We start from the raw sequence: 26,986 nt of genomic DNA, 5'->3' as shown, positions 1-26,986 counted from the left end.
CAACACTATGATACTCTGCCGTGACAGTTGCTAAAATGGGATAGATCCAGCGTGACCGAGTCTGCGGGTCTTGGTCACAGCGGCTTCCGCCAAAGAATGGAAACACGCTTCAGAACCACAGTAGTAAACGGTAAGCACATATAACGAGTGCCAAGCCCACCCCATTCACAAACCTCTTTCCGCCTCCCGCCTCCTGCCTCCCCTAATCCGTCCAATGCGGCACCTGCTTCTTATCCCCAATCCCCCCCTCAGTCGCAGCCCCGTCCGTCCCATTCTTCACCTCGCCACCCTTCTCCGGCCGCCTAAACCTCGGCTTAAGCGGCACCCAACTCTCCTCATTGTACGCCTCCTGCACCTTGGCGCACTTCTTGAGCCCCCACTCCGTGACGCCAACCATGAGGTGGCTCTCAAACATAAACGCCATGCTGCCCTCGCCGACCTTGGCGGGCTTCAGTTCCGCATTGCTGGCCTTCTCGTGCGTCGCGGCGTCGGGCCCGTGCGCGCTCATCACATTGTGCAACGAGGCGCCGGCGGGCTGGAACCCGCCGCCCTCCTTGGCGTCGTACTGGCCGCCGATCAGCCCCATGAACTCGCTCATCGTGTTGCGGTGGAACCACGGCGGGCGGAAGGTGTCTTCCGCGACAAGCCAGCGGGGCGGGAAGATGACGAAGTCGGCGACCGCGGTCCCCGCCGAGCCGTGCGAGGGCGCGGTTAGCACCGTGTAGATGGAGGGGTCTGGGTGGTCGAAGGACACGCTGCCGATGGTGTTGAAGCGGCCCAGGTCGTATTTGTAGGGGTAGTAGAGGCCGTGCCAGGCCACGACGTCGAAGGGGGTGTGGTCTTGTTTTGCTTCGAACAGGTGACCCGCGAATTTGCTCAGCAGAGTATAGGTGTTGGAGCCGTCGTTGTCCTCGTCGAAGTACGCGACGGGCGCTTGGAAGTCCCGCGCGTTGGCGAGTCCGTTCGAGCCGATGGGGCCGAGCTCGGGGAGCGTGAAGTGGCCTTGATATAGCTCGAGGATGTAGCCCCGAACGGGCCCCTCGGGGAGGGTGACGCGGTATCGGACGCCCCGAGGGATCACGCAGATCTCGTTGGGCCGTACCAGCAGCTTGCCCAGCTCGGTCTGGATGTCGAGCACGCCGTGCTGGGGCACGATGAGGAAGTCGCCATCAGCGGAGTAGAAGGCGCTGTGGGGATCCATGTCGCGCCCAGCTGCGAAGATGAAGATGCCGATGCCGGATTTCGTAGCTGGATCACCCGCGCCGGCGACGAGGTGGAGGGAGTGCACCCAGTCGACCGATTCATCCATGTCGAAGGGGTCCCAGCGCAGCTGGTTCGGGATCTGGAAGAACTTCTCATGGGGTTTGGATTCGGGGTTTGTGTTGTAGGTTCTGGATTCGCGCGGGGAGAAGGCGCTGTGGGCGGAGGCGGGCAGGATGCGGTAGAGCCATGTTTGCTGGTTCTCGTGGCGGGGGGCTGTGAAGGCTGTGCCGGAGAGCTTCTCGGCGTAGAGGCCGTAGGGCGGTTTCTGGGGTGAGTTGGCGTCTATCGGCAGAGCGCCTTCAACGGCTTCCGTCCTGCAGGGCTTCAGTCAGTATGGTTCGGATGGCAGAAGGATGGACGCGGCGGACTCATGGTAGGAGCTGAAGCCATTCTGGTATCGATATTTTTCTGGGACCTTGAAACTTGTGGAAGGCATCGTGCTCGTCGTTGTAGTCCGGATTGAAGAACTCGGTGAGGTTCCTTTCGGTCAACGGCACGTAGCTCTTGGGCAGTTTGGCAGCCGGGTCTTTGTTGAGGCTGAACTTTTGGACAATCCTCTTCCAGCGGCTCTCGCGAGAGTGCTGCGACGACGTCTTATTTGGATCCTCGTAGGACGCGATCTTGGCCAGGCTCAATGCATCGGCATCTCGGCCGGCGCTGGAGACGCTCATAACCGTTGTCCTGTGCGTAGCGGACTTGAAGCGGGTTTTGGGGGGGGGCTCTGGAGGACGCTTGTGAATTAGTGGAGATGGGGAGAGATTCCGCGACAGACGCAGGGCCTGGTGGGCACAGGATGCGGAGAAGCGGGGAGAGTGCTGATCCGACGGAAGCCGCCGCCAGCCACAAAACTGGCCTCTGTTCCTCCAGCGGAAGCATTCCGGCGCATGTCTGCCCCCCTCAATGCCGCCCATGGACCCTGGACAGCTTGCTTGGAGGTGCGGACATGGGGCTGTTGAGGGCTGTTGAGGGTACTCGCGGAAAGCCCAGGATGGGCTCACCTTTGAGCCTCCGTCGGCTGTGTGATATTGTCCAACAGCTCTCAGTCTACTCGTACACGCTGTCACACATTCCATTCTCTGCAATTGAGCCCGCTATTCGGTCTCCAGTCTTCACAAACCAAACACCATGACCTCCCTCCGCTCCTGGTTCCCCATCCCCAAAGGCTCCCACTTCTCCCTCCACAACATCCCCTTCGGCATCATCTCAACATCGTCCTCCCCCACCCCCCACTGCGCCGTCGCCATCGGCGCCCACGCCCTCGATCTCGAAGCCTTCGCCGCGAACAATGGCTTCTCCGGCCTCTCGACCATCCAGCCCCACCAATCCGTCTTCTCCTCGTCCTCCCTAAACGCCTTCGCCGCGCTCGGCCGCCCCATCCACAGCGTCGTGCGCAAGTACATCCAGAGCGTCTTCTCTGTCGACACGCCCTACGCCTCCGTGCTCAAAGACAACGACTCCCTGCAGAAAGAAGCGCTCATCCCGCTCAAGGATGTAACAACCCACCTCCCCATGCGCATAGGCGACTACACCGACTTCTACGCGGGTCTGAACCACGCCTTCAACGTCGGAGTCCTCTTTCGCGGCGCGGCCAACGCCCTGCAGCCAAACTACAAGCACCTCCCCGTCGGGTACCACGGCCGCGCCTCCAGCGTCGTCGTGTCTGGGACGCCGATCCGGCGGCCGAGCGGGCAGATCCTCGAGAAGCCTGGAGCCCAAGCGCCAATCTTCTCAGCATGCAGGAAGTTGGACATCGAGCTCGAGCTCGGCTGCTTCGTGTGCAAATCCAACAAAATGGGTGAGCCGATCCCGATCGGGGAGGCGGAGAACAGCCTCTTCGGCGTGGTGCTCATGAACGACTGGTCCGCGAGAGATATCCAGGCGTGGGAGTATGTCCCCCTGGGTCCATTCAACGCGAAGAATTTCGGCACGACGATTAGCGCGTGGGTCGTTTTGGCCGAGGCGCTGGAGCCGTATCTGGCACGGTCGGCGGTCGAGAATGATGTTGAGCTGCTGCCGTATCTAAGGGAGAAAAGAGAGGAGAATGTGTATGATATCAAGCTGCAGGTGGATCTGAAGAGTAAGTGCGCTCCGTGGAACGAGACCGAGAAGAGTAGAGTGCTAACACGCGCCTAGCGAAATCCGACAACAAGACCACGATAAGCAGAACAACGGCGCGGAACCTGCTTTTCTCGTTCCCGCAGATGCTGGCGCATCACTCGATAACGGGCTGTCCGATGCAGGTTGGTGATTTACTGGGCTCGGGCACCATCAGCGGTGTTGAGCCGAGCGAAAGGGGCAGTTTGTTAGAGCAGAACGAGAACGGTAAGGCGACTATCAAGCTAGAAGGCGGCGAGGAGAGAAAGTTTCTCGAGGACGGTGACGAGATCACTATTACCGGCGTCTGCGGGGAGGACGAGGAGGCTTTGGTAGGCTTTGGCGAGTGTGTGGGGGCGATTGAGCCTGCGCTGCAGTTCGATTTCTAAGATACAACGCCGTTTGAATCCTGAGTCGGTTGGACCTTGTCAGCGCTCGCTGCGCGCAAAAGTATAGATCTCACATTGCTCGGTATAGACGACAGGGAAGCGCCTTACTCGCTCGCCTTGCTCGTTGCGAGCTCCGTGACGCACGAAGTACTGGCCTGCGAAGGCAGAGCAGTGGGGAATTGCCAAGACGGACAGAATATCCGATGCTTTCTGTGAAGTGGGTACGTAGCTATGAATGGCAGTGAAAGTATTCCGCCTTTATCTGCTTTTCAGATAGACTCAAATGAGAAAAATAAATCGGCTGCTCTTGTTCATCCCTGACGCCCAATTGCTATTGCTAAGCTAACGCCAGACGCTATGCACGCCCACTCAGCCCTTTCACTCATCCTCCTCATCGTCGGCAATAACTCTCCGCCTCTTCCCTCTACTGACAACCCCCGCATCGTCTGCCTCATCATCTCCCCCAGCCGCAGGACTCTCCCTCCTCCGCTTCGGCGTCACACTCCTACTCTTGCTCTTCCTCCTTCTCCTCGCCCCCTCCTCCTCCTCAATCCTATCATCGATATCGTCCTCCTCCACCATCTCAATCTCCTCCTCGCTCCCCGCAATAAAATCATCCTCCTCATCATACTCGTCCTCCCTCGTCTTCCGTCTCCCATATCCCTCATCTTCCTCCTCATCCGTATAGATATCCCCCCGCCGATTCGGCCTCTTCTTCCCGCGCTTCCTGACACCCCCTCTCCTCCCGCCCTCCTCATCCTCGAGCCCCCCAACCGTCAGCCCGGCGCCACCGCTCCGCACCCCCCTCCCACCCGTCGCAGCCCTCGCATTGTTCCGGTTCGCCAGATTCTCAGTCCGTCGTGCCGCGCGCAACTTCTCGCGCTCCGCGGCCTCAGCCTCGCGTTTCCGTTTCTCGGGATCCTCGCGCATGACGACCGGCAGCGCAACAGCGCCCGCGTCATGCTTCTCCTTCGCCTTCGAGCGTGCCGCGATGAGCCGTTCCAGCGCTTCGTCGGCCGTGTTCTTGGACTGCTGGATCGAGAGGCCGGCGGTGATCTTGTTGGTCGTGCGCAGGAAGCCCGTGGACGGGTTCGGCGCGACGAGGTAGGTGAAGGAGTCCTGCGCGGGGTTGTAGTGCGTGCTGGGGGGAAGAGGCCCGGCGCTGCCGTGGCCGGGGCGGGATTTTTTCTTGTCCGAGATGCTGGTTGGGGTTGGTTTAAGCGGGTTGCGCTGGGGTGGAGCTAAAGCGTTGCCGTCGATCTCGTATTGCTGCGTCGCGTCGGAGGCGAATTGGAGCGTTATGGAGCCGTCGGACCAGCGGAGGATGCGTGCGTTGGATTGGAGGATGGAGGGGTTGGAGGGGGAGTGCCGGTAGCGGAGGGTGGAGAGGGCGGTGTTGTAGGCGGAGAAGGTGGGGGAGGGGTCGTCGCCTGGCTTGGAGTGGTGGTCCCGCGTTGGGGGCTGGAAGGTGTCGAGGTGGAAGTGTTTCGGCTCGATGGCGAGGAAGCGGGGGACTTTGAGGAGGTAGAGCTCGTTGTCGCTGGGATCGGGGATTCCGTGCCGAGGGAAGAAGGTCTCTTCGGTGCTGAGCTGCTGCTCGGCTTCTTCGAATGCTGCGGGTGTCCCGCTGGCCATGCGGTCATCGCGATCGAGGTCGTCGCCTGAGTCGAGCTCGTTGTCGTCGAGTTGGCGGCGCTTGCTGAAATGTGGTTAGAAATAGTCTGCGCGAGGGTTCTAGCAACGCATACGGCTTTGCTGCCTCCTCCTCATCATCTCCGAACAAGTCATCCCCCTCGGGTGGCTCCTCATCGTCGTCGGGTAGCGCATCGTCGTCGTTGGTCTCGGTCGTGCGCCGTACTTTCCGAACGACGTCTTCCTCATCCTCCTCTGCGTCTGGAGTCGGCTCATCCCTTCCGATGACCGCCGCCGTGATGTCTTTGTCCTCGTTCAGGGTGTTAAGCCGTGGTGGTGCGCTGATATCTGCCTCTACTGCAGCTGCGGACGCCATTGCGGGAGTGAAGAACGCGTCGGGGAGGTGAGTTGGTGGAGGTTAGGTATCCGGAAGACTGTATTGGAGCAGCTAAAGAGAGAAAACAGTCCACGCGCGCGCACTCGCGAAGCAACAGAGATTGATGGTGGTTTGACCGCGGTCAAGAGCTCTTGCGCGATGGGATAGCTCGATGGATGCGCGAACAATACAAGCATGAACGGAGAAAACGTTTGGCCGAACGCGAGCTCGGCTCCGCGAGGCTCTGCGGCTCCCACTTTTAGCGCGGCAGGGGATCTGTTTGGTCCCTGAAATCCATCAGGGGACTCAACTGCTGCATCTAGACATTGTATCCAGCTTAAACACTTCACTCTGCTTCCTGGAAACACTCTGTCGAGGCAAGCAGACACCAGCAGAATACCGGCCTATCTTGTAGACATCTAGATTCCGCCGGATTGCCCAATACTGCAGCGGTTATGGCGTCCTTCTTTTCCAGCGTGTAAGTCGTCTCAGCCACGTCAACATATGATCTTTGTGTTGTTATTTGCCGGCATCGATTCTCGTTCGCTCTGTGCCATTTCACTCTGCCGTCAATGCTCTTGTCACTGTTGTAGCTTCACATGATACCGCCTCCGGTCGACTGTTGGACGCGCACGTGATTGTGGTCAAACGCCTTTGCGGAGGCCCGATATTGTACTGTTGATCTGCTTCTGCTCTTCAGTGAACACACCCTAGTCTAGCGGATATATGACGGAACTCCTCCAATAAGCGCAGCGCTCCAGAGTTCACCCCAGGATTGGCTTGATCCCCAAGGATTCATTCACTGACTGTACTACCATTCACCAGACGCCAGGGTTTCGGCCGTCAGTCCAACAAGAATGCCGCCCAGCAAGGCAGAGGCAACGGCCAGCAGACTCCCTCCCCGACAGGCTACCCAAACTCCCAAGGAGCACCCTCAATCCCACCCATGCCGCACTCGCCCGCCCTCTCAGCGGCGACGTCCGTCGAGAACGCCGCGCCCGACCAAGCGCCTGTCAACCGCAAGCCGCCCTTCTTCTTCCGTGATGAGTACGCCGGCCTCATCGTCAAGGGCAACTTCATGACTCTTGCCGCCAAGCCTGTCCATGTTGAAGAAGGCGAATGGCTCGCGCACCAAGGTCTCCTCTTCCCCCCTCCACTTCCCCTCCCCAGCCGCCCACACTCACACCCCTCACAGTCGTCGAACAATACCGCCTCCTAGACGGCATGCTCAGCATAATCAAGACCCTCGACGACCGCACCGGCCTTCCAATCTGCAACCCCGACACCTGCCCCACCATGTCCGCCTCGGGCCACACCTACACCTGGCTGGACAACAACAAGAAGCCGATCAAGATCCCCGCGTACCAGTACATCAACCTCGTGCAAAAGTGGATCCTTGGTAAGATCACCGACCCGACCCTCTTCCCCACGTACACGTCCTACACCACGCCCTCAGCCTACCCATCCGGCAGTGGCAACAGCGGCATGTCAACCCCGACCTCCATGACGCCCATCCCAATGGGTCCCACGACGCTGACCCAGCCCCTCGAAAAACTGGCCGGGAGGACCTGGCTCGGCAAATCCTCGGGCTTCCCCGAGACCTTCGAGTCGGACCTCAAGTCCATATATCGCCAGATGATGCGCTGCTACGCGCATCTCTACCACGGCCACTGGCTCGATCCCTTCTGGCACGTGAACGCGTACAAGGAGCTCAACACCTGCTTTGTGCACTTCGTAAATGTCGGGAAGCTGTACGGGTTGCTCGGCGATAAGGAGATGGAGCCGATGATGCCGCTCGTCGAGTTGTGGGTCGGGAAGGGCTTGTTGCCGAGTCAGAGGGATGTGGTGGCTACGCAGCAGGTGCAGCAGGTTGCGGGGATTCAGGGGCCGGGACCTGTGAGGGATGTGCCGGCGGCGGGGGGGCAGGGCGTCGGTGCCGGTGTGGGTGCTGCGGCGTGAGAGTGAGACTGCAGGGGAAGGCAGAGACTGTTGGAAGGTGTCTGGGGAGTTTGACATATAACTACTTTTCGCAAACCTGGGGTGTTTCGGTACGATGAGGGAAGCTGATGCATGGAATATGACTGATGGATGCTAAATTGGGGGAAAGTGAGCTGCATACGATTCTCTGGCGTCAGGTGCTGTCTGGGTCTTGGCTCTACTATATCTCTATAGGATTGCAACTGAGGATAGATCTTTCACCTGCTCAATGAGCTTTTCATAACCCAGTCCTCAAGACATGACCGCAGCAGCACGCATCAGAAGCAGTAGACGCGCAAGGCTGACCTTGATGACAATCTGTTCAAGGACAGAATTGAAGAATGGAGAGCGTCGGCTGTTGTTAAGTTCATTGGTCGCTGCAGTGTTAATTCCGCAAGATGTGAGAAACGTACGAGCCTTTCTTACCAACCTAAGTTCAACGGTATAGACGTGAGATGTGATGGTCAATTCCCGAGCTATCTGGATATGACCCTGCTATCTGTGAGTTCGAGGCTGCCTGCTGATATGGGGGCTCTTTCTTGCAAAGAAGATAACATATATCCAAGAAACGAACAGGTTACAGTATACATCCAGAATGCGGCAAACAAGCCGTGTAATAGTATTAAAATCGTGCTTGTGACCGTCACATACGGCCATAGATCAAGGAAAACATCGGATCCCGTTCGCTCTCCTGTAATTAAGCTTCGAATCGGTAGATTAGTAATTAGGTGGGTGACCACTAGTGAATACCTACTGCTGTATGTTTTTGCATTTTTTCCGGAGGATGAACCTCTTCCCTTTTGCTTTGACGGTTCCTAAGCGATTTCTGAAGCTGGCGTCGAGAGAGTACTACCAATGAACATGGACTCCTTAAGCTTCCCACTTCTCCCCAGTCACTTGCAAACTACCAGATGCCCATACAGCGCAGAGCATTCGTTGCCCTCAAGAGTGCTCGATTTTACTCCACAGCCAACCGCTTCGATCCTGTGTCGACACTCCCATCTGCAGACATCGAGACGTTCCGCACCCAGTATTTCAACCCCGGCCGCCCCGTCCTATTCCCTCGCCAGCACTTCTCCGGCAGCCTCCCAGCGGTGCAGAAATGGTTCAAGCCTCGAAGCGCCGTGCAGAAAGACAAAAGCATCTGGCAGCTGAACAAAGAGTATCTCTCCGAATACGGTGACACTCTAGTCCCGCTTGAGCTCACCACCCCAACTCCACCTACGTCGCCTCCGCAGCTCGAAAACAATGACGCGGCCCAAAAGGAGCCCTCAGAAACATTCCACCGCTTCCACGCGCCCCTGAGCCTCTTCCTCGGCTGGACATCCCGCCGTCTCACGCATCTCCAAATCGACCCCGAGGCGCGGCTCTACCTCGCGCAAGCTAGCATCTCCGACCTTCCGAAGCGCCTTGCCGCTGACTTGCCGACCCCGAAGATCGTGGAAAAGGCAGGCAGGGGAGACCTCTACGATGCGAATGTCTGGATCGGAGTCCCACCTACCTGCACGCCGCTGCACAAAGACCCGAATCCAAATCTGTTCGTGCAGATGGCGGGGGAGAAAGTTGTGAGGTTGTTTGAGCCGGAGCTGGGAAGGGGCATATATGAGAGGGTTAGGATGTTGCATGGAGATGGCAGGGCGAGTGTTCGAGGGGCGGAGATGATGGTGGGTGAGGAGGCGAGGGCACTTGAGGAGGAGGTGTGGGGAGAGGGGCAAGAGAAGGGCTGGGAGGCACGGCTGAACAGAGGGGATGGGCTGTTCATTCCACTAGGATGGTGGCATAGTATCAAGGGCGTTGGGGAGGGGGTTACTGGTTCGGTGAGATTCGCCTCTGGTGGAGCAGTCACGGAATCGTTTTACTGACGAACATTCACATTGCACAGGTCAACTGGTGGTTTCGTTGATTGTAAGCGCCACAAGCGATGGATCTTAAGGAAGCTTCAGGTGCTCGGCTTAGGATCCTCCCCATGGACGCCAATGGATACGCGATCGCGAAGAGGAGGCTCGATCTCGAATCACAGGTTCTCTGAAGCGAACTCAGCGCGCCAGTGGCAATCCTCTTACCTAAACGGCCTTCTGGTCAAAGTTGGAAACACCACAGCCTCTGGATGTAAGGATGTTTCATCATAGGATGTTTCATCCTACAGCTCCATGGTACAAATATCTCGTCTGCAGCATAACGGCCGGCGATGACCCGGCGATGGATTATTTCTCGTCCGCATCTGCACTCGCGCCATCTAGAAGGAGCGAGAGGAGATCCGGCTGGATGCCCGTAGTCGTTCTCTTGCCCTATGGAGGACATGTCTGCAAAGTCCATTCCAGTAACGTCTTTGGACGGGTTTGGGGCTGGCTACACGCTTCATGGCTGACGCTCGATCTCTGGCTTTTGCCCGCTGTATGGACATAGCTATCAGGGACAGGGGCTATGACACAGAACTTGGTGCGGGTTTCAAGATCGGTGAGACCATCAGAGGGTTGACTTTGGGCTAGGAGAAGCGCAAGAGCATGTCGGTTACATCTAGCATGACTCATGTAATTACATCTAGAGTGAATTTTGCCATCAGGCACAGGGCAGAGCGTTCAGTTCATAGACCGGATTCGCGAGCTGAGTACTACTCGTACGTCGGTTAGACCAACATCTGACTCGAAGTTTGATATGCTTGTACCTCTTAGGGAGAGTTTGCAATAATAAGACTAATTGCGCTCGAAGCAGTGTAATCGAGTAGTACGTTCGCATTCTCCCAACAATTGGATAAGTTAAGGCATTGCCCATCTTGTCTCTAGTGTGCGCTCTGTGCCGAGGCAGTTTCCAGATCCCACGCCAAGAAAACTCTATCTTCGATCAAGCATCCACACGGGAAACTCAGCTCGCAAGGCTGAAAACAATGGAGCTGGAGCTCACCCGCAGTCACGGATACCTCGGCATGGGTTTCCCTTTCTACGGACGAGTTTCCTGTTCAGTGAGATTGTTTTCTTCGCCGAGACGTCATTCGTACGAGATCTGTCGTACTAGATGTTTTCTGTTGGATTTACGGCGCAATTGTCGTTCCGCCTCCTTTTCCAATAAGACGACTGATCCCTAGCTTCGCATCCGCTGTTCATCCAGGCGTTCATCTAATATCTTCACCTGATTTATATTCCTCCCCCGTTTTCTTCATTCCATATCCAACATGCCTGATACAGTTCCAATACCTTGTCCCCCGGGCTTGCCATTTTTGGGTAATGTCGCTGATATTGATCCGGAGTTTCCACTTGGCTCACTGAATCATTTGTCCGATATCTATGGTAGGCGCTATACTCTATACTTATAGCAACGGAGATGCAAGATACGTGACTTTTGCGCGAAGATCATGCGGGCAAAGTCTGTAGGGTCCTAACTGTACCATACAGGTCCAATATACCGGATGACCATAACGGGAAAGAGTCGGGTAGTTATTGGATCACAGGCGTTGATGAACGAGGTCTCAGACGAAAGCAGATTCAGCAAGATCGTCGCAGCAGCACTGGAAGAAGTTCGAAACGGCACGCATGATGGCCTGTTCACGGCATACGGGCCGGAAGAGAAGAACTGGGGAATCGCCCACAGGATCCTCATCCCAGCCTTCGGGCCCCTATCCATCAGAGGCATGTTTGATGAGATGCATGATATCGCTGGACAGCTGGTCATGAAGTGGGCGAGACACGGCTCTTCCTACAGCATACCTGTCACGGATGACTTCACGCGCCTGACGCTGGATACAATCGCGCTGTGCGCTATGGACTATCGTTTCAACTCCTACTACCGGGAGCAGATGTAAGCTCTAGTAAACTGCGGTCGAAACATTCCATATCGGTGCATTCTGACGATAGCCAGGCACCCATTCATCCAGGCTATGGGAGACTTCTTGACTGAATCCGGCAACCGATCGAGACGTCCAGCACTGGCCCAGGTGTTCTACCGCCAAGCAAACTACAAGTACGAAGCCGACATTGAGCTATTGCGCGAGACGGCCGACGAGCTTGTGCAGACTCGAAAACAGCATCCAACCGAACGAAAGGACCTACTTAACGCTATGCTCAAGGGTACAGATCCAAAGACGGGGGAACATCTGAGTGACGAAAACATCATAGATAATTTGATCACTTTCTTGATCGCCGGTCACGAGACTACCTCGGGACTTCTATCGTTCGTTTTCTACTACCTGCTGAAGAACCCCTTGGCCTATCAGAAAGCTCAAGAGGAGGTCGATCGGGTCATCGGAAATGGGCCTATTACCGTTGATCATATGTCCAAGATTCCGTACATCACGGCCATCCTAAGGGAGACCCTGCGCCTATGTCCTACTGCGCCGGCCTTCGCCATACAAGCGCATAAGCCTGAGATCATCGGCGGCAAGTATCAGGTGGAGAAGGGCGAGCCAGTCATTGCGCTGCTCACTAAAGTCCACCGCGATCCCGTTGCTTATGGTGAGGATGCGGACGAGTGGAAGCCGGAGCGGATGCTTGACGAAGAGTTCGACAGGCGGAATAAGGAGTACCCGAACTGCTGGAAACCTTTCGGGAATGGCTCACGAGCTTGCATCGGCAGACCGTTTGCATGGCAGGAAGCTCTCTTGGTTGTGGCGATGTTGCTGCAAAACTTCAACTTTGTGGCAGAAGACCCTTCGTATCAGCTGCAGTTCAAGCAGACCCTGACCATCAAGCCTAAGGGCTTCCGGATGCGGGCTATGCTTCGGAATAATATCACACCAACTACGCTTGAGCGAGGACTGTCCTCAAGAACCATCAGTACCAACAAGTCAGCCGCATTTGGAGAAACCTCGAAAGTAACCAATAAGCCCATTACCCAAGCTGCCGGAGGAAAGAAGATGGTCGTTCTGTATGGTTCAAATACGGGGACTTGCGAAGCTCTGGCTCAGAGACTGGCGAGCGATGCTCCAGCGCACGGTTTTCAAGCAACCAGGGTCGATAGCCTGGACTCTTCTAACCAGGCACTTCCGACAGATCAACCAGTCGTAATCATCACAGCGTCCTATGAAGGGCAGCCGCCTGATAACGCGGCGCACTTCGTCACTTGGCTGCAAAGCCTTAAGGGCTCCGAGGCGGAGAATGTAGCGTTCTCGGTGTTCGCCTGTGGTCATCATGACTGGGCCAACACATTCCACAAGATACCCCAGCTGGTGGACGACCTACTGGAGCAACGTGGAGGAAAGCGAATCGCTCCGATGGGAAAGGCCGATGCCGCAGCAGGCGATATGTTCACCGACTTCGAGAACTGGGAGGATCAGGTCTTCTGGCCAGCAATGGTCAAGCAATACGGAGCCTCCGAGGTGGGTGAAGCAGCTTTCGAATCCGGCCTCAAAGTCGAAATATCTAGCCCCCGGTCATCCACGCTGCGTCAAGACGTCAAAGAAGCGCGTGTGATTAATGAGAAGCTCTTGACGGCAGATGACGCGCCGCAAAAAAAGCACATAGAGATCAGTTTACCGTCGGACATGACCTATTCGACTGGCGATTACCTAGCGATATTGCCGATCAACCCCAAGGACAATGTGCAAAGAGCTATGCGATACTTTGGTCTTGCCTGGGACAGCGTACTTACGCTCTCATCCGCTGGACCTACGGCCCTGCCTACGGGTGTCCCTATCTCAACTGCTGACCTCTTCGGCGCGTACGTCGAGCTCGCTCAGCCAGCTACCAAACGCAACGTCCTGGCATTAGCAGAGGCTACGAAGGACGAAGCAACCAAGATTGAGCTTACACGTCTTTCTGACTCGGCCTTCACTGAGGAGATCAGCAACAAGCGTGTGTCCATCCTTGATCTCCTCGAAAGATTTCCGTCCGTTTCCCTACCTCTCGGCCCATTTCTGCAACTCCTCCCACCCATGCGCGTCCGCCAATACTCCATCTCTTCCTCGCCCCTCTGGAACCCGCACCGCGTTACCTTGACTTACGCAGTGCTCGATCAGCCCTCTCTAAGTGGCCATGGCCGCTACGTCGGCGTAGCATCGAACTACCTCTCCGGCCTTACCGCGGGCGACAGACTCCACGTATCTGTCCGCCAATCACATCAGGCCTTCCACCTTCCGTCAGACCCTGAGAAAGTACCGATCATCTGCATCGCAGCTGGCACTGGCCTTGCACCCTTCAGGGGCTTCATCCAGGAGCGTGCAGCGCAGATAGCTGCGGGTAGGGATCTTGCGCCCGCGCTGCTGTTCTTCGGCTGCCGTGATCCGGAAGTAGATGATCTATACGCTGCCGAGTTCGCGAAGTGGGAGAAGATGGGTGCGGTTGAGGTCAGGCGCGCGTACAGTCGGAAGCCGGAAGCGAGCGATGGCTGCAGATACGTCCAGGACAGGCTTTGGGCAGAACGGAAGGATGCGATTGAGATGTGGGAGAAGGGTGCGAAGTGCTTCGTGTGCGGTAGTAGAGAGGTTGGCGAAGCGGTCAAGGAGACAAGTATCAAGATCATGATGGAGAGGGCGGCAGAGCTGGGTAAAGAGAAGAATGAGGAGGAGGCGAAGGAGTGGTTTGAGAAGATACGGAACGATCGGTATGCTACCGACGTGTTTGCGTAGTGAACTCGAGAGTATTCCTACACGCGATATATCAAGGGCCACCCGAAAAGTCGATTCCCGTATTGAAAGCTACTCGTAGCCCTGGAGATCAATAGCCCTCAGTGCAGTCTATGGCTAAATGATGCCTAAGATGGTCGATGTAATAAAGAGCTAGACTGCTAAACACCTTTTACTTTCTATCATATGGAATTTTTCTAGCTACTCTACGATGATAAGGCTATAAGGCCAGCTCGATCGTGTGTCCGTTATCAAACGAGCCGGAGCGAAGATGCGGCAACGGAATCTTCGGCTGGCACTTAGATTCAAGATCGCGGTAGATGTCTAGATGCCCACGCCGCCGTGCAATGCTTGGACTCAAATAACCCGTCTTAACGGACTCACTCCACTAAGTAATGCAGCTTAGATATATTCCCTCTCGGCATAGCTCCTAATCATGCCCTCTAGGGTAGACTCATACTCCTTGAGCACGACCTGATCCCCCTCCATAAACGTGTTCGCCTGCACAAACACTTTCCTCGGCGTCTTCGCAGCCAACACTGCCGGCCTGACTCTGTTCTCATAATGGGGCTCTACTGTTGTGATTTCCTCGTAGAGTCTCCTTGCTCTCTTGACATCCGCTGTGGACTTGTAGATATGAAGCTGCCGTAGATAGTCCTCCACCGCCGGCCTGCCATGACTGATGATCTTCGACCTGTCAAGGAAGATGGTAAGATCCGAGAGGTCATCCTTCGTCCACTGCAGCTCGCAAAACTCAACGCCGGCGTTCAGGAAGGTCCGCATAATGGAGAAGCGAGCCTGCATATGCGCCTGACCCCATTTTCTGCTCTTCGGGTCCCAGTACTCTAGAGCCACAACTCCGGCACGGGCCATGCTGAGGTAGGCGGCATACAACACGTCTCCGGCTTCGCCGTCCATGTCGACAGTGCCGTCACCTAGGCCAAAGATTTTCAGAATTTCGAAGTCGCAGCTGAGAGCCATGGCCACGCATTCGGCGCGGCATTCTTCGTAACTTGCCGCAATGCTGCCAAACACGCTGCCCCATGTCTGGCCTGGTGCATACCAGCTATCGACGGGCTTGCCGGTAACTGGGTTAAATGGGGGGTTCTTGATGTCGAAATTGTACTTTCCCGGCTCTGTCTCCTGAAGCAGCTTGCCGCAACCGTGGCCGAGGAGTTCGTGCAGGCCTACTTGTACCTCGAATGCTACGTCTCGATACTTGGAGTACAGCTCTAAGTCACTCTCTTTGATGAATGGGATGGGCTCATTCGGCGCCTTAGCGCTGAGAACGTTTCCAAGGGAGACGTTTTTGAACCCTTCCGTCTGTCTGATGTCGTCATAGTTAGGTATATTTATTCCTGCGGGAATACTGTTGCGGTTGTAAGCTTATGAACTGGTTGCTTGCCATGGACTCGACTTACCCACTGCCGGCGAAAGTCAGCACCTCCAGAGACGTGAAGTCCGGACTGAGAAACTTGTCCTTCTCAAAGTCTTTGCTCCACGGCAGTCTCGGAATCAACTCTGGTGCAGCCTCAACCAACTTCCCGAACGCCTTGGTACGCTCTTTGTTGACCATGGCCGCGAACCCTTCCCACTCGCCGCGGATGCCATGTGGATCGCGGTATGTCTCCACGAATCCGATGTCTGACTCTACCATCGGGCCCTTGTCCCTGATCCAGTAGCGTTGGCTCTGCTTGTAAGCTTCCAGCGAACCGGTCCGGAAGGACTTGACATATTCCTGCATCATGCTCTTCTGCGTCTCGTTGGCAGCGTGCTTGCCCGCCTCTTCCAGTGCGTCCGCGATCTTGCCCATCTCGAAAGCGTGGTCGCCGAAGACGAGCTTGAGCTTCTTGCCCTGGAGCTCGCCTTCAAGATCCCACTCAGTCTCCGGAATATCCCTCTCCTCTTTCCTCGGATCCTTGGAGGCCGAAGCGATCAACACCTCAAACCCCCCTGCCGTCTTCTTGAGCCGTGTGTTCTCTGGGAGCAACCCCTTATCCATCAGGAATTTGCTAACCTCCTCAATCTCCCCCTTCGTGATGTCCGGCGAGTCAGGGTAATATGTAGACAGATGTCCAGCATCCGGATACCCCAACAGCATCTTCGCCTCTGTCTCCGCGGCAAAGATCCCCTTCTTGACCTTCTCATAGAGGTTTCTTGTCTCATCGGACACATCTGCCAACGCCTTCAACGTCCCCTCCTCAAAGCGCGGCACAAACTTCGTGTCCCCAAAGCTCTTGTAGTTCCCCGCGTTCCCCAGGAACTGCGCCGCATACCTAAGGAAGTGTCTTAACTCCTCATCCCCCATGCCCGCCTCTTCTTGCAGCTTCTTCCAGTCCCCATCGCAGTGCTTGTGCAAAGCAATTATGAAGTCGTAGATGTGTTCCGACTCCGGCGAGACCTGGCGCAGCACGATGCGCGTGCCGGCGAAGCATGCACTGCATTAATGTCAACTGCCGCTACGCCCATGCGGTGTCATATTTGCATACTGACACGGAGATGTAGTGCGCGTAGAGCTTCTCTTCGGCGCTTAGGGCCTCGAAGTGCGGTTTGATCTTGAGCGGGACGACGAGTGGGGGGTTGTCCGCCAGGTAGTGCTTCAGCGTGTCTGGATCCATTTTACGTTGAACCTGCCTTATTCAATTTCTACGCAGCTATGCGGTACGGGGGTTCCGTATAGATGACAACAAACAATGAGCAAAGTTGTTCCTTCCAGCGAAGAGCTCCTTGCTTAGCCGCCCCACCATGCCCCGCAGTGAGTTTATGAGGTATTCAACGCACGGGTACACACTCCTCTACTTTACGGGTTCAGGCAATATCGAAATGGTTGAGGAAGCGGTGGTTGGAAGTATTAATTGATACCGGGTACAAGCACCCCAAACCGTACTCCTGACCGAACGCTATGCAATCACGCAAACCCCTTTCGCTAGCTCCCACCCTTATACGGCAATCCCTCTCCTCGCCCAACCTCCTGGCCCCTTCCAAGCCCACAGCCAAAGCCCACAAGCGACCCAAACACTGATAGCCATCGCCCAGAAAGTGCTCTGATAGCACTGCACCCCATGACACAGTACATCTTGGCCCTCTGGCCCGCCCTCCCCCGCGCCGCTCTCATAGACAGCCGAATACACAATCCCCCACAGCGCCGCCCCCGCCGCCGGCACCATGGCAACAATGCCCCAATTAGTCCCGAAATTCTCAACTCCCCACACAACCGACAAGATGATCGGCACGAGCGAAAACGCAGCACCATACCCCGCGCCCACGCACGCGGAGACAAGCCAAAAGCGGTCGCCGTGGTTCTGCACGAGGCCGGATGCGAGGACGATCTGGCCGATGCTGAGGAGGAGGGAGAATGCTAGGAGGAAGGTGAGGCGGGAGATGGAGAAGCCGGTTGATTGGGTGGTTTGTGGGGTCAGGGAGTCGATGGAGTTGGCGAGGGAGTTGGGGCCACGGCGGTGCTGGTGCGCGGCGAAGGAGGGGGCGACGAGGTCGGAGATTGTGCCGGTGAGGAGGCGGGCGAGGGTTGAGGTGATGGCGACGATGGAGACGTGGGTCGCGGCTGAGGTGGGGATCTCGGAGGTCGAGGAGGTGGGCGGGTAGAGAGTCCCTATTATGGTGCCTAGGTTGTTGATGAAGGCTTCGCCGGGGCCGGTGACGAGGAAGAAACCGGCGGCTAGCCACCACATGGTCTTGTCGCTGAGGAAGCGTCGGGTCTCCTCATTGAGGAGCCAGTTCTTCTTGCGTTGCTCCTCCTGCGCGCGCGCTTTCAGGTCTTCGGCTTCGGCGTTCAGGAAGTCGTACGTCGAGTCTGAGAGATCTTGCCGGGGCATCGTGCCGTAGCCATGCATGTTCGCTGCGCGATGGAAGAACTCGCTCTCTTGGAGGAGCCCACTCTGCTCTAGCTCTTCCACAGCTTCATCGATCATCTCTTCCTCATCCACGATCTTCAAAACGAATCCTCCGATAACTCCAACGCTAAGTAGGAGACACCCAAGGAACAAGAAGAACCGAAAAACATCGACATCGCCTTTTGAGCCGTCAGGCCGCCGCTCGTACAGGAGCCTACTCCCAACCTGACTCTGCCACATCCCACTCAATCCAAAGGAGGCGATGGGTAGGGCCAGCGCAACACCCTTGTGCTTCCCACGACCAAAGTTCTTCGCGCATGTCGTGACAGCAGACAAGTAGATGCTGCTTGTGCCCATCCCAATACCAACGAATGCCAGCACCATTACTCCGAAAGGCCAGCCGTCGCCTCCTGCTGATGGTTCCGGGCCGCTACGGTAAGTGAAGGCTGCCAGCAGGTACCCAAACCCGAACAAACACCCAGACATAAAACACGGTATGCCGGGCCCGTAGCGATCGCAGAGATATCCGAAAACCGGTACCGGGAGGTATAGCGCCAACTCGGCCGTGATGGACGCGATGTTCACCTGGAACTGGGTGTAGCGCAGGCGGGACTGAAAAAGGTGGCCGTAGAGGGAGTATGCGGTGATGGAGCCTCCGCATAGGCTGTGGATATGTTTTAGCAGGTACACTTGGAAAAGGTTGGCCTGGCAAGGTGTCGTTTACCAGTTCACTATGGCCCAGGCGAAGCTCGTGTATCTGATGATCTGCCTGCGCATCTTCCTTCTGTCCCGCTCGACGATACCCTCTGCGACGTTCTCGAAGAAGGAGCCGGCATAGCTTGTATCGTGGCTCGGCCGCCCAGTCTCCGACGCGCTGTCGTCTACCTGCAGCAGCGGTCTGCCGCCGGGATGGTAGTCGAGCTTGTCGATGCCGCCGTTAGTGGGAGGCATGTCGCGTGTTGTGCTAGCTACAGAGGCATTAAGGGGTATTTGTAGATATCAATATGCAGTCGTAATGTCTGAAACAGAAAGGAGATTCGTAAAGGCGTTCATGAGCGGTCAAGCTTGTTGTTTGTCGTTGCTTGGACCAGAGCTGGAGAGAGTCATGAGTCGTTTCAAGCCCTGGATGACGACCTCGGTTTCGCCGCCAGGCCACAAGGCACACAGCTACAGGTCTGTATGTAGCTGCGCCAAAACGACCTTCACAACGGGAGTAAAATTGGCTGGTTGTTGACCTGGTTGTGCTGGCATCTTGAGCAATGTTATCCTGATATATCAGTGGTCTCCCTCGAGAGTTCCTTTTTGCCTGGCAGTTCGCAGAATAGACCCTTGGCGATCACTATCTGTGTCTCCCGCAGGTGCACTTCCTCTAAACGTCCGCCAATTCTTAAGCAACCCCTTGGCGCTTTGAATCAAGCTTGCGAGTTCCGAAGCGCGGGTCCTGGTGATGGCGCTCTACAAACGCAGGCATCGGTCGGTTTAAAGCGCCATGTACTGGCCGATTGGGGCACCTCGAGTCTATGCCGCGAGCAAGCACCAGCTGCCCCAGGAGAAATTTACAGACTCCAACGACGGCATCCAACATGCTGCAACGAGTAAACCCAATGGAGCTTATAGCGAGGAAGACACCGAAGAAGGGAAAGAGACGGAGCCTCTTGCTAATAGTAGCACGGTGAAGCAAGTGCCTGGTCCACTCCAAAGCGAGGTCAAATCACCTATAAACGGCGAAGACAATCCGCAAAAAGCATATTCAGATGAAGAGGGCATCGCTGGAGAGATTATCGGGCTGTGTGTCACACGCAGTGGGCAGACGTTTGGGACCATCACCCGTTCCACCCTCACAATCTGGCAAACCAAGGTAAACTCACGATGCCTACAACACGTGCTTGGACGTTTCTGACTTGTGTCACAGCCGGCGGCAGTCCTAGCGTGCGTACTGCGGTCTAAGCAGTCCCTTCAAGCCTACGGCTTGAACGTCGCCCTTCATGTCCACCCCAACTCCGTGTTCTTCAACATCCAGACCACCAGGGGTTACATCATTACCTATACGCTCGCTTCAGATCCTCACGCTCGTGTATACAAGGCACAGTTCACCGACAATGCCGTGTCCCATGCCCGACGGCGGAGTGTTGGAGGCTACATGGCGCACGCCGGCGTAGATGCGTATGTCGGTCCTGGAGAAGGAAACGGGATCCGTGAGGTCAGCGTCCGTTTCAGAATGGCAATCCGGTTGGACGCTGGAATTGCCAGAGCGCTAGCCCTGGACGAAGAGCTGGTTATTGCGACTGAAAGGCCGCCGGCTATACAGTGCATTCGCTGGACGCCGGACAGTGCGGGAACTCAGACGAGTACGGAGCTGCTCAGTCGCATGTCGTGGCTTAGCGCCAAAACAACCATTATCGACATGATCCACGATCGACCGATGAACCTGTCTACATGGGTCACGAGTGACGGCAAAGCTTATGCTGTGCAGCGACTCACACCGGACTTGACTGATGCTTCTCAAAAAAGCCTCTTTCGGGGCTATTGTTTCCACACTCCAGAGTCGGGGAATGATTTTGGCGCCGTAGCTGCTGTCAATGCGCGCTTTTCAATGCTTGCCATAGGATGCGCCGACGGCGACGTGTATGTTTATACAGTTCGCGACTATGTGGGGAATATACCGCTGTCTCACAAACTCCGGCCTAGCAGCACGAGTTCATCGACTGGCAAATTGACGTTTTTAAGTTACTCTCCGGATGGATATTGTCTCTTCGCAGGGTACGAGAAAGGATGGATGACGTGGAGCGTATTTGGCAAACCTGGCGCAAGTAGCTTTTCAGCGGACCGCTCTATCTCGGAAGCGAATGACGAAGGTTGGCTCCTAGGAGTCCGAGATGGCTTTTGGATTGGAGGCGGCTCGGAGATCCTTCTTCTTGGCCGATGCGACAATCGCATCTGGTCTCTGGAAATGGCTCGCAGTGCTGTCGCGGGCTGTTTCTCTCCTGCGAATGTTTCTCGCTCCTTGCTCCAGACCAACACCGGTTTCCTAGTATACCGAGGGTACGATGTGCCAGATCTAACTACCATCTCCGCAGAAGCTTCACTATGGCACCACGTTCAAATCCCTGCCAGCTATCTGGTTGATCAGTGGCCCATCAGAAGCGCTGTAATATCAAGCGACGGCAAGTACGTGGCGGTCGCCGGTCGACATGGCTTAGCCCACTATAGCATCAACAGCGGCAGATGGAAGGCGTTTGATGACTCACTTTTGGAGAATGAGTTTACTGTCAGGGGTGGAATGTGCTGGCACCAACATGTCTTAATCGCAGCTGTTGAGACAAGCACTTCACATGAGGTAAGCGGATTAATGGTTATGCGAAGGCCCCACTGACGGAACTTGCAGCTACGGCTGTACTCTCGGGAGATGGCTCTTGACAGCGGACAGATGATGCATGCGGAGAGTTTACCGGCTCCTATCGTGCTGATATCAACCTCTGGAGACGACTCACTCTTGGTGTACACGTACGAGAACGTTTTATATCACTATGTCATAAGCGCTGTCCATGGCTCGGTCAAGCTGGTGCAGGTAGGGCAGATTGCACTTCACGGGATCATTAGGGCGCCGCTCCGCGTACGAGCCTTGAGTTGGATCTTGCCGGACAGTCATCTCAGTAAGTAGGACCATCGAAATGAATGGCTGACAAGCTAACAAACACAGTCAATGGCGACCCTTCACAGGATGTGGCTGTTGCAACTATACTCTTCCTTGTGGACGGCAAACTGGTTCTACTTAGTCCTGCTATGACCGAGGACCGGGTGCTCAAGTACGAGATGCGCATCTTGGCCCACAACGTTGAATACTACGCCCTGATGCGGGACCAGCCGCAGCTTGAATTTCAACACCAACATAATTCATGGCCGCCGACTCCTTCATCGGATGCCCTGGTGAGCGGATACCATGGCCATGGACTCAAGGATTCGCTGTGGTTTTTCGATGGCAACCACATGCAGGTCTGGATCGATGTCCAAGAGACCTTGGCTTCGGTCTCTGCAGAGCTGGGAAGGGAACTGCTGCCTACTGTGAAGATACCTATAGATTTCTATCCACTATCCGCCTTACTGGACAAGGGCATCCTTTTCGGCATTGAATCAGACCTTATCTTGAGGCGGGACATCAGCTTTGGACATTTCAGGTTTACGACGAGGACTCACCTCTTCCTTCCGGCATTGTTGCAGTACCATCTCTCGCGCTTTGACTCACCCGCGGCGCTACATTTAGCGCATCATTATCAGCAGTTGGATTACTTCCCTCACGCTTTGGAGGTCATGCTGCACAACGTTCTTGACGAAGAGGTGGACACGTCTCCAGCTCCGGAGCAAGCGCTGTTGCCCAGCGTCCTCTCTTTCCTTTCGTCCTTTCCACAGTACCTGGACATCATCGTGCAGTGCACGCGCAAAACCGAAGTTCGCTCTTGGCGCACTTTGTTCGCGCACTTGCCGCCGGCACAGGATCTGTTTGAAGAAGCGCTGCAGAAAGGGTTGCTGAAGACGGCGGGTGGCTACGTCTTGGTGCTTCACACTCTTGAAGAGCTCAGCTCGAGCTCGCACCAGCTTATACGGTTACTGCGACGCGCCAGAGCAGAGCAGGACTGGGATCTGTGTAAGGAGCTCGCGCGCTTCTTGATGGCGCTCGACGAGTCTGGCGACACGCTCAGAGAGGCGTTGAATCTGGTTGAGCAGAAGTCGCCAGCCGACGAGCGTGGCGGTGACAGATCGCGCATGCAAGATGCCGCTGCAGACATGGGTTTCTCTCACTATCAGCGCAACGGCGTGGGTCTCGGAGTTGACACTGCTGGCAGCCCGTCTCCAAATGGCTTAAGCAGTCCAAGCAGCAGCCGCGATCCCGCAAGCAGAGGGTCGAACGGAAGGGCGAACCGGGGCGCTGGTGATTACTTTGGTTCTGTCGTGCAATAGGGGACACAACCGTTGCTGGGTTGTGGCTGTGGAAAGCTTAAGCGCAGCAAGACTGCGGGTCCGACGTCCACAAGTCATGCCGCTAGGTACTCAGTCTGTACACTAGCCGCTCCATCCCGTTCTGTCTCGACGGCACTGAGATGATACATACTGCACGAGCGGATCTACCTTACTCACCAGCGGGGTTGCTGCGGCCTCGATGCTGCGGTCGTGGTTGCTGCGGCCTGGCGGTCAAGGATGTGCAGCAAGGATCTTCCCACACCCAGTCTCCACCACCTCACCGGTCAGCGGTCAGAATGCACGTGAGCCGCAGTGTCAAGCTCCACGCTGCGCATGGCGACACTAAAGCCATGCCTCATTCAGGCATCGTTTTGCCTGGTTCCGGAGGCAGGCAACGGTATTCTCAGCCTTGCTGGTCGATCGATGCCTGTTGGGATGTAACTTACCGGTTGGCTGCAGGCGTAGTCCCTCTTAGTGACCGACTTGTAGCAATTGGCCGGGTAAGCAGCGATCGGCATTGCTTTCCGCCTTCAATCGAACCCTTGAAGCAGAGGCCGCCTGCAGTCATCAGGCTTACAATTGTGCAATGCTCTTGCGTCTGGCCCACGAGGGCCTCTCGAGCATCCGCGCAGTTCCATTTAGTCTACCACCTCCGCATCTTTCTACCTTCAATCCTCCCTCAGCGCACGATGAGCACTATCCTGTATCCGCATGCGCAAATGAGCGATTGGAGCGGGCCCTCTCCGCCGGCAGCTCCTCCGACGTACTCCAAGGATAAAGGAATGATATCGCCGATATCGACCTATTCTGTCGCAAGGCAGTCTCCAGGTCAGCAACGTTTCCGAATCCGGTAGTCAGCTAAGCCGTTGCTAGTGACTAACATCTGCTTAGATTCTGTCGCGTCGAGCAGTCAAGATGATGGTCGCAGGGCATCGGCCTCCCTTCCAACAGCGGAGAAGAAACACACGTTCGTGAACATTTATCATCCAAAGGAGGCGAAAACCCGCAAAGTAAAGAAGATTGTCAAGCAGGTTGTAATGAAGGATTATAATGAAAAAAAGAGACAGAGTCAAGACTCGATAACAGAACCCCCTACTGGCGTTTTACATGAGCATGACCCAGCTCAGCCTACTTCGAAGAAGAAGCGGAAACTCTCGGACGATGGTAGCCAGCATATGGAAAGACAGGTTGCGCCGGATACATCGCAGCGGCTTCCAGCGCCTCAATCGAAGCGGAAGCGAGGTGAAGATACCGCTTACCATCAGCACCTTACGGAGGCAGAGAAACTCGCAAACCAGCCGTTCCTTCAGGAGCTCGTAAAGCCGCTTCGCGGCAACTCTGGTTATTTGTCTGCCTTTTGGATTTCGCTACTTCAGAACCCCATCGGATCGGCGTGTGAACCCTTCAAGGCCATGTATCAAATTGGCAATCCCCGTATCAACGTGGAGGTGTTAAAGACGTATTGCAGCCAGACTTTTGGGACCCAAGCCATGGAACTCTCCTGGAGCCCAGAGCTCACCAAGAGCTTTCAAGCATTCATCAGTACGCTGAGTATTTCATCTGCGCATATGGAAGCCATGCAGGGCGCAGAGCTGAATGGGAGGGATGGGACAGAGAGCGAAGTGACTGGAGCCATTAGGTCGGAAACAGAGCTAAGCATGGAGCGCATCAACGACGACAGGTGCGATTTACACTATGCGCCTTGCGACGAAAACTTGATGTCCGTCGTGCATCTGCTCTGCGCCGAGCTCATTAGCGGACATCCGGGCCGGATGAATTTCCTAGCAGCTCGTATGTTTGAGATGGTGTCTCAGCGAGGTGGATTGTATGGGCTGGGTGTGAGTAGAGTGTTAGCGGCAATCCTGACCACGTAAGTTCGGTCGTTTCTCCAGCGAAGTCTCCTGCTCAACTGTGCAAGCTGCATGGACTACTCGACTGATCTATAGCAGAATCTCCTTTCAATCAGCCATTCTGAGTGAAAGTCAACCCCACCAAATATACACTGCTCACTTCGACTCGGACACGAACCAACCTTTTCCTTTATCCGGATGCATTCCCGAGCCCGAGTCACCAGGTTACTATCCTTGCGGCAAGTTCCTGTCCCTTGAGCGATCAGGATACAACAAGCGGCACACCCAAACACTGCTCCTTACGCTCAGAGATGTCACCCATTCCCTCCTTTATCCACGGAGTGCAACGGCTCTACCAACGCTGGCAGATGAAGCCGAGCGGCAGAGACTGTGTCGCAAGGTGTCCTGTTTGCCTTCAGCGGAAGTACAGGGCACAGACGAATTCGGCGACTGGAAATACGAATCGTGCCGGCTCGCAGCTGTCATTTATACCACTGCAATAGCTCAACAGGAACCGTTTTCAAAAGCGCCACTTCTCGCCTCGACCACCCCACTTGTTAGCAAGCTCAAAGCTGCGCTGGAAAGATCTGACCTCAGTGATTGCTGGGGCAACATGGCTGGCGTGCTGCTCTGGATCGCGCTTGTCGGCGGAGCTGCCGCCAGAAACCTGCCAAAAGAGAAGGCGCCGGAGAGGCGATACATTGCTGCGATTTCTGTTCGATGCGCTATCAAGCTCGCCTTTCAGCATAGGACTGCGGTTCTGAGCACCATGCGCTGCTTACTTAAAGTTCAGGAGGTATGTGGAACCAGGGCATCACCGGCGTTGATGCTGAATGGCTATGCGCGTTAGTATGTACTGCAGTGGGATTGGCGTTTTGGACTCTACGGAGCCGGTCAGGGATATCGGTCACTGCATGGAGACTACGGCTTCTGCACTGGGACAGGCGTTCGCGGACGAAAATTGAGGGTATATTCTAGCCAGGCAACCGGCTTGCTCCGTCTATTACCTCCATGCATCTATTGCGATGTCATGCTTCGTAGCTCTCATGAACCTTCCTTACCAGCAAAGCTCCTTCCAAGCCCAGCAATACCGTCCACTTATCCCATCTTAACATGCGTGACCGTGCCATCATCCGCAACGTGGACGTTCAACCTGAGTCCCGCAGTCAGCGCCAGTGATACCCGTATATATCATCCTCACGATCTATGGCATTACCTGTCCGGCTTGAAGTCCATCGTCGCCATGTCGCCCTGCTTGATCACCCGTGTCTCCTTGGGCAGCTCCTTCTTCGCGAACGTCTACAGCCACGACATTAGCTCCACCACCTCCCTAAACAGAGAGCGTTGTGCCGTACAGTATTGTCAGACACATCCCCCAGCTTCTTCCCCATCAGCTGCTCCTGCCACTTTGAGCCGTCGTCGCTGGCGCCGCTCTTGCCCATGAGGCCGGGGACTACGAGAGGCATGTTGCGGGGTCTGCTTAGTGTGGCGTAGGTTCTAGCGTGAGCGTGTTGGGGTTTAGGAGGTTGTAGCGAGGGGAGGATGTTGTGCTTTGTTTGTTTCCAGGCCATCAAGCGTCGTCAGCGCTGCTCGTGTGCTGGATGGGGGGCATGTGAGAGATGACGTCATGCGAGCGGCTTGCCGGTTTTGGGTAAAGCCGATGCTGGCCATTTCGCTGTGATGAGTGTCAACGACAATGAGTATTTTACTTGGAATCGCATGTTCGAAGTGAATCCACTGTTGGGGAGACCTGTCACTGCAGCCGAGAAGCAGCACGGCCGCTTATACAGCAACTTACGAGCTCTGCTTACCACACCCTTGAGGTAGGCCACAGGTGTCAAGAATTATAATTCCTTGTATGCACCACATTCTCCACAGTCAAATCATAGGTACCGTAGATTGCATTACTCTTACGCCGTAAATTTCACTATAACCTAGCATTCTAGAAACACCGTTATCTTTTGCCATGGTCTGGAGTCAGTTCTAGGGACCGGTTGAGACGCTTGGCCAGGTAAAGACATCAGATCAAAATGAAACATTTCGTT

The 26,986-nt window shown here is 55.7% G+C and overlaps 11 protein-coding genes and 1 non-coding gene across 12 annotated transcripts; 7 read left to right on the top strand and 5 right to left on the bottom strand.

Moving 5' to 3' along the window:
* Window positions 1-202: 202 nt before the first annotated feature.
* W97_00628 (homogentisate 1,2-dioxygenase) lies at window positions 203-1,934 on the bottom strand (the record flags this gene model as incomplete). The annotated part of the gene is made up of 2 exons (XM_007778540.1): window positions 203-1,577; window positions 1,687-1,934. 2 exons carry the CDS (start codon window positions 1,932-1,934, stop codon window positions 203-205), a joined length of 1,623 nt encoding a protein of 540 aa, XP_007776730.1.
* A 454-nt stretch (window positions 1,935-2,388) lies between these two features.
* Window positions 2,389-3,746, top strand: W97_00627 (fumarylacetoacetase; the record flags this gene model as incomplete). The annotated part of the gene is made up of 2 exons (XM_007778539.1): window positions 2,389-3,340; window positions 3,397-3,746. 2 exons carry the CDS (start codon window positions 2,389-2,391, stop codon window positions 3,744-3,746), a joined length of 1,302 nt encoding a protein of 433 aa, XP_007776729.1.
* A 378-nt stretch (window positions 3,747-4,124) lies between these two features.
* W97_00626 (uncharacterized protein) lies at window positions 4,125-5,754 on the bottom strand (the record flags this gene model as incomplete). Its single annotated transcript, XM_007778538.1, has 2 exons — window positions 4,125-5,445; window positions 5,495-5,754. The coding sequence occupies 2 exons, from the start codon at window positions 5,752-5,754 to the stop codon at window positions 4,125-4,127; spliced, it is 1,581 nt and encodes a 526-aa protein (XP_007776728.1).
* A 946-nt stretch (window positions 5,755-6,700) lies between these two features.
* Window positions 6,701-7,713, top strand: W97_00625 (uncharacterized protein; the record flags this gene model as incomplete). The annotated part of the gene is made up of 2 exons (XM_007778537.1): window positions 6,701-6,890; window positions 6,950-7,713. 2 exons carry the CDS (start codon window positions 6,701-6,703, stop codon window positions 7,711-7,713), a joined length of 954 nt encoding a protein of 317 aa, XP_007776727.1.
* Window positions 7,714-8,380: 667 nt separating this feature from the next.
* On the top strand, window positions 8,381-8,496 carry W97_00624. The gene has a single exon (XR_552282.1). It is a non-coding gene; the product is annotated as a 5S ribosomal RNA (ribosomal RNA).
* Window positions 8,497-8,642: 146 nt separating this feature from the next.
* Window positions 8,643-9,593, top strand: W97_00623 (uncharacterized protein; the record flags this gene model as incomplete). The annotated part of the gene is made up of 1 exon (XM_007778536.1): window positions 8,643-9,593. The coding sequence occupies one exon, from the start codon at window positions 8,643-8,645 to the stop codon at window positions 9,591-9,593; it is 951 nt and encodes a 316-aa protein (XP_007776726.1).
* A 1,307-nt stretch (window positions 9,594-10,900) lies between these two features.
* W97_00622 (bifunctional P-450:NADPH-P450 reductase) lies at window positions 10,901-14,287 on the top strand (the record flags this gene model as incomplete). Its single annotated transcript, XM_007778535.1, has 3 exons — window positions 10,901-11,015; window positions 11,121-11,523; window positions 11,584-14,287. 3 exons carry the CDS (start codon window positions 10,901-10,903, stop codon window positions 14,285-14,287), a joined length of 3,222 nt encoding a protein of 1,073 aa, XP_007776725.1.
* A 399-nt stretch (window positions 14,288-14,686) lies between these two features.
* Window positions 14,687-16,902, bottom strand: W97_00621 (dipeptidyl-peptidase III; the record flags this gene model as incomplete). Its single annotated transcript, XM_007778534.1, has 3 exons — window positions 14,687-15,653; window positions 15,706-16,722; window positions 16,778-16,902. The coding sequence occupies 3 exons, from the start codon at window positions 16,900-16,902 to the stop codon at window positions 14,687-14,689; spliced, it is 2,109 nt and encodes a 702-aa protein (XP_007776724.1).
* Window positions 16,903-17,223: 321 nt separating this feature from the next.
* Window positions 17,224-19,086, bottom strand: W97_00620 (uncharacterized protein; the record flags this gene model as incomplete). Its single annotated transcript, XM_007778533.1, has 2 exons — window positions 17,224-18,799; window positions 18,860-19,086. 2 exons carry the CDS (start codon window positions 19,084-19,086, stop codon window positions 17,224-17,226), a joined length of 1,803 nt encoding a protein of 600 aa, XP_007776723.1.
* Window positions 19,087-19,624: 538 nt separating this feature from the next.
* Window positions 19,625-23,091, top strand: W97_00619 (uncharacterized protein; the record flags this gene model as incomplete). Its single annotated transcript, XM_007778532.1, has 4 exons — window positions 19,625-19,993; window positions 20,048-21,472; window positions 21,521-21,788; window positions 21,836-23,091. 4 exons carry the CDS (start codon window positions 19,625-19,627, stop codon window positions 23,089-23,091), a joined length of 3,318 nt encoding a protein of 1,105 aa, XP_007776722.1.
* Window positions 23,092-24,128: 1,037 nt separating this feature from the next.
* On the top strand, window positions 24,129-24,965 carry W97_00618 (uncharacterized protein; the record flags this gene model as incomplete). Its single annotated transcript, XM_007778531.1, has 1 exon — window positions 24,129-24,965. The coding sequence occupies one exon, from the start codon at window positions 24,129-24,131 to the stop codon at window positions 24,963-24,965; it is 837 nt and encodes a 278-aa protein (XP_007776721.1).
* A 1,074-nt stretch (window positions 24,966-26,039) lies between these two features.
* W97_00617 (uncharacterized protein) lies at window positions 26,040-26,407 on the bottom strand (the record flags this gene model as incomplete). The annotated part of the gene is made up of 3 exons (XM_007778530.1): window positions 26,040-26,094; window positions 26,158-26,240; window positions 26,297-26,407. 3 exons carry the CDS (start codon window positions 26,405-26,407, stop codon window positions 26,040-26,042), a joined length of 249 nt encoding a protein of 82 aa, XP_007776720.1.
* Window positions 26,408-26,986: the final 579 nt, after the last annotated feature.

Source organism: Coniosporium apollinis, assembly GCF_000281105.1.
Source record: "Coniosporium apollinis CBS 100218 chromosome Unknown supercont1.2, whole genome shotgun sequence".
NCBI classification, from domain to species: domain Eukaryota; kingdom Fungi; phylum Ascomycota; class Dothideomycetes; genus Coniosporium; species Coniosporium apollinis.
Note: the sequence above shows the minus strand (reverse complement) of the source record. Positions and strands in the feature narration are given on the sequence as shown.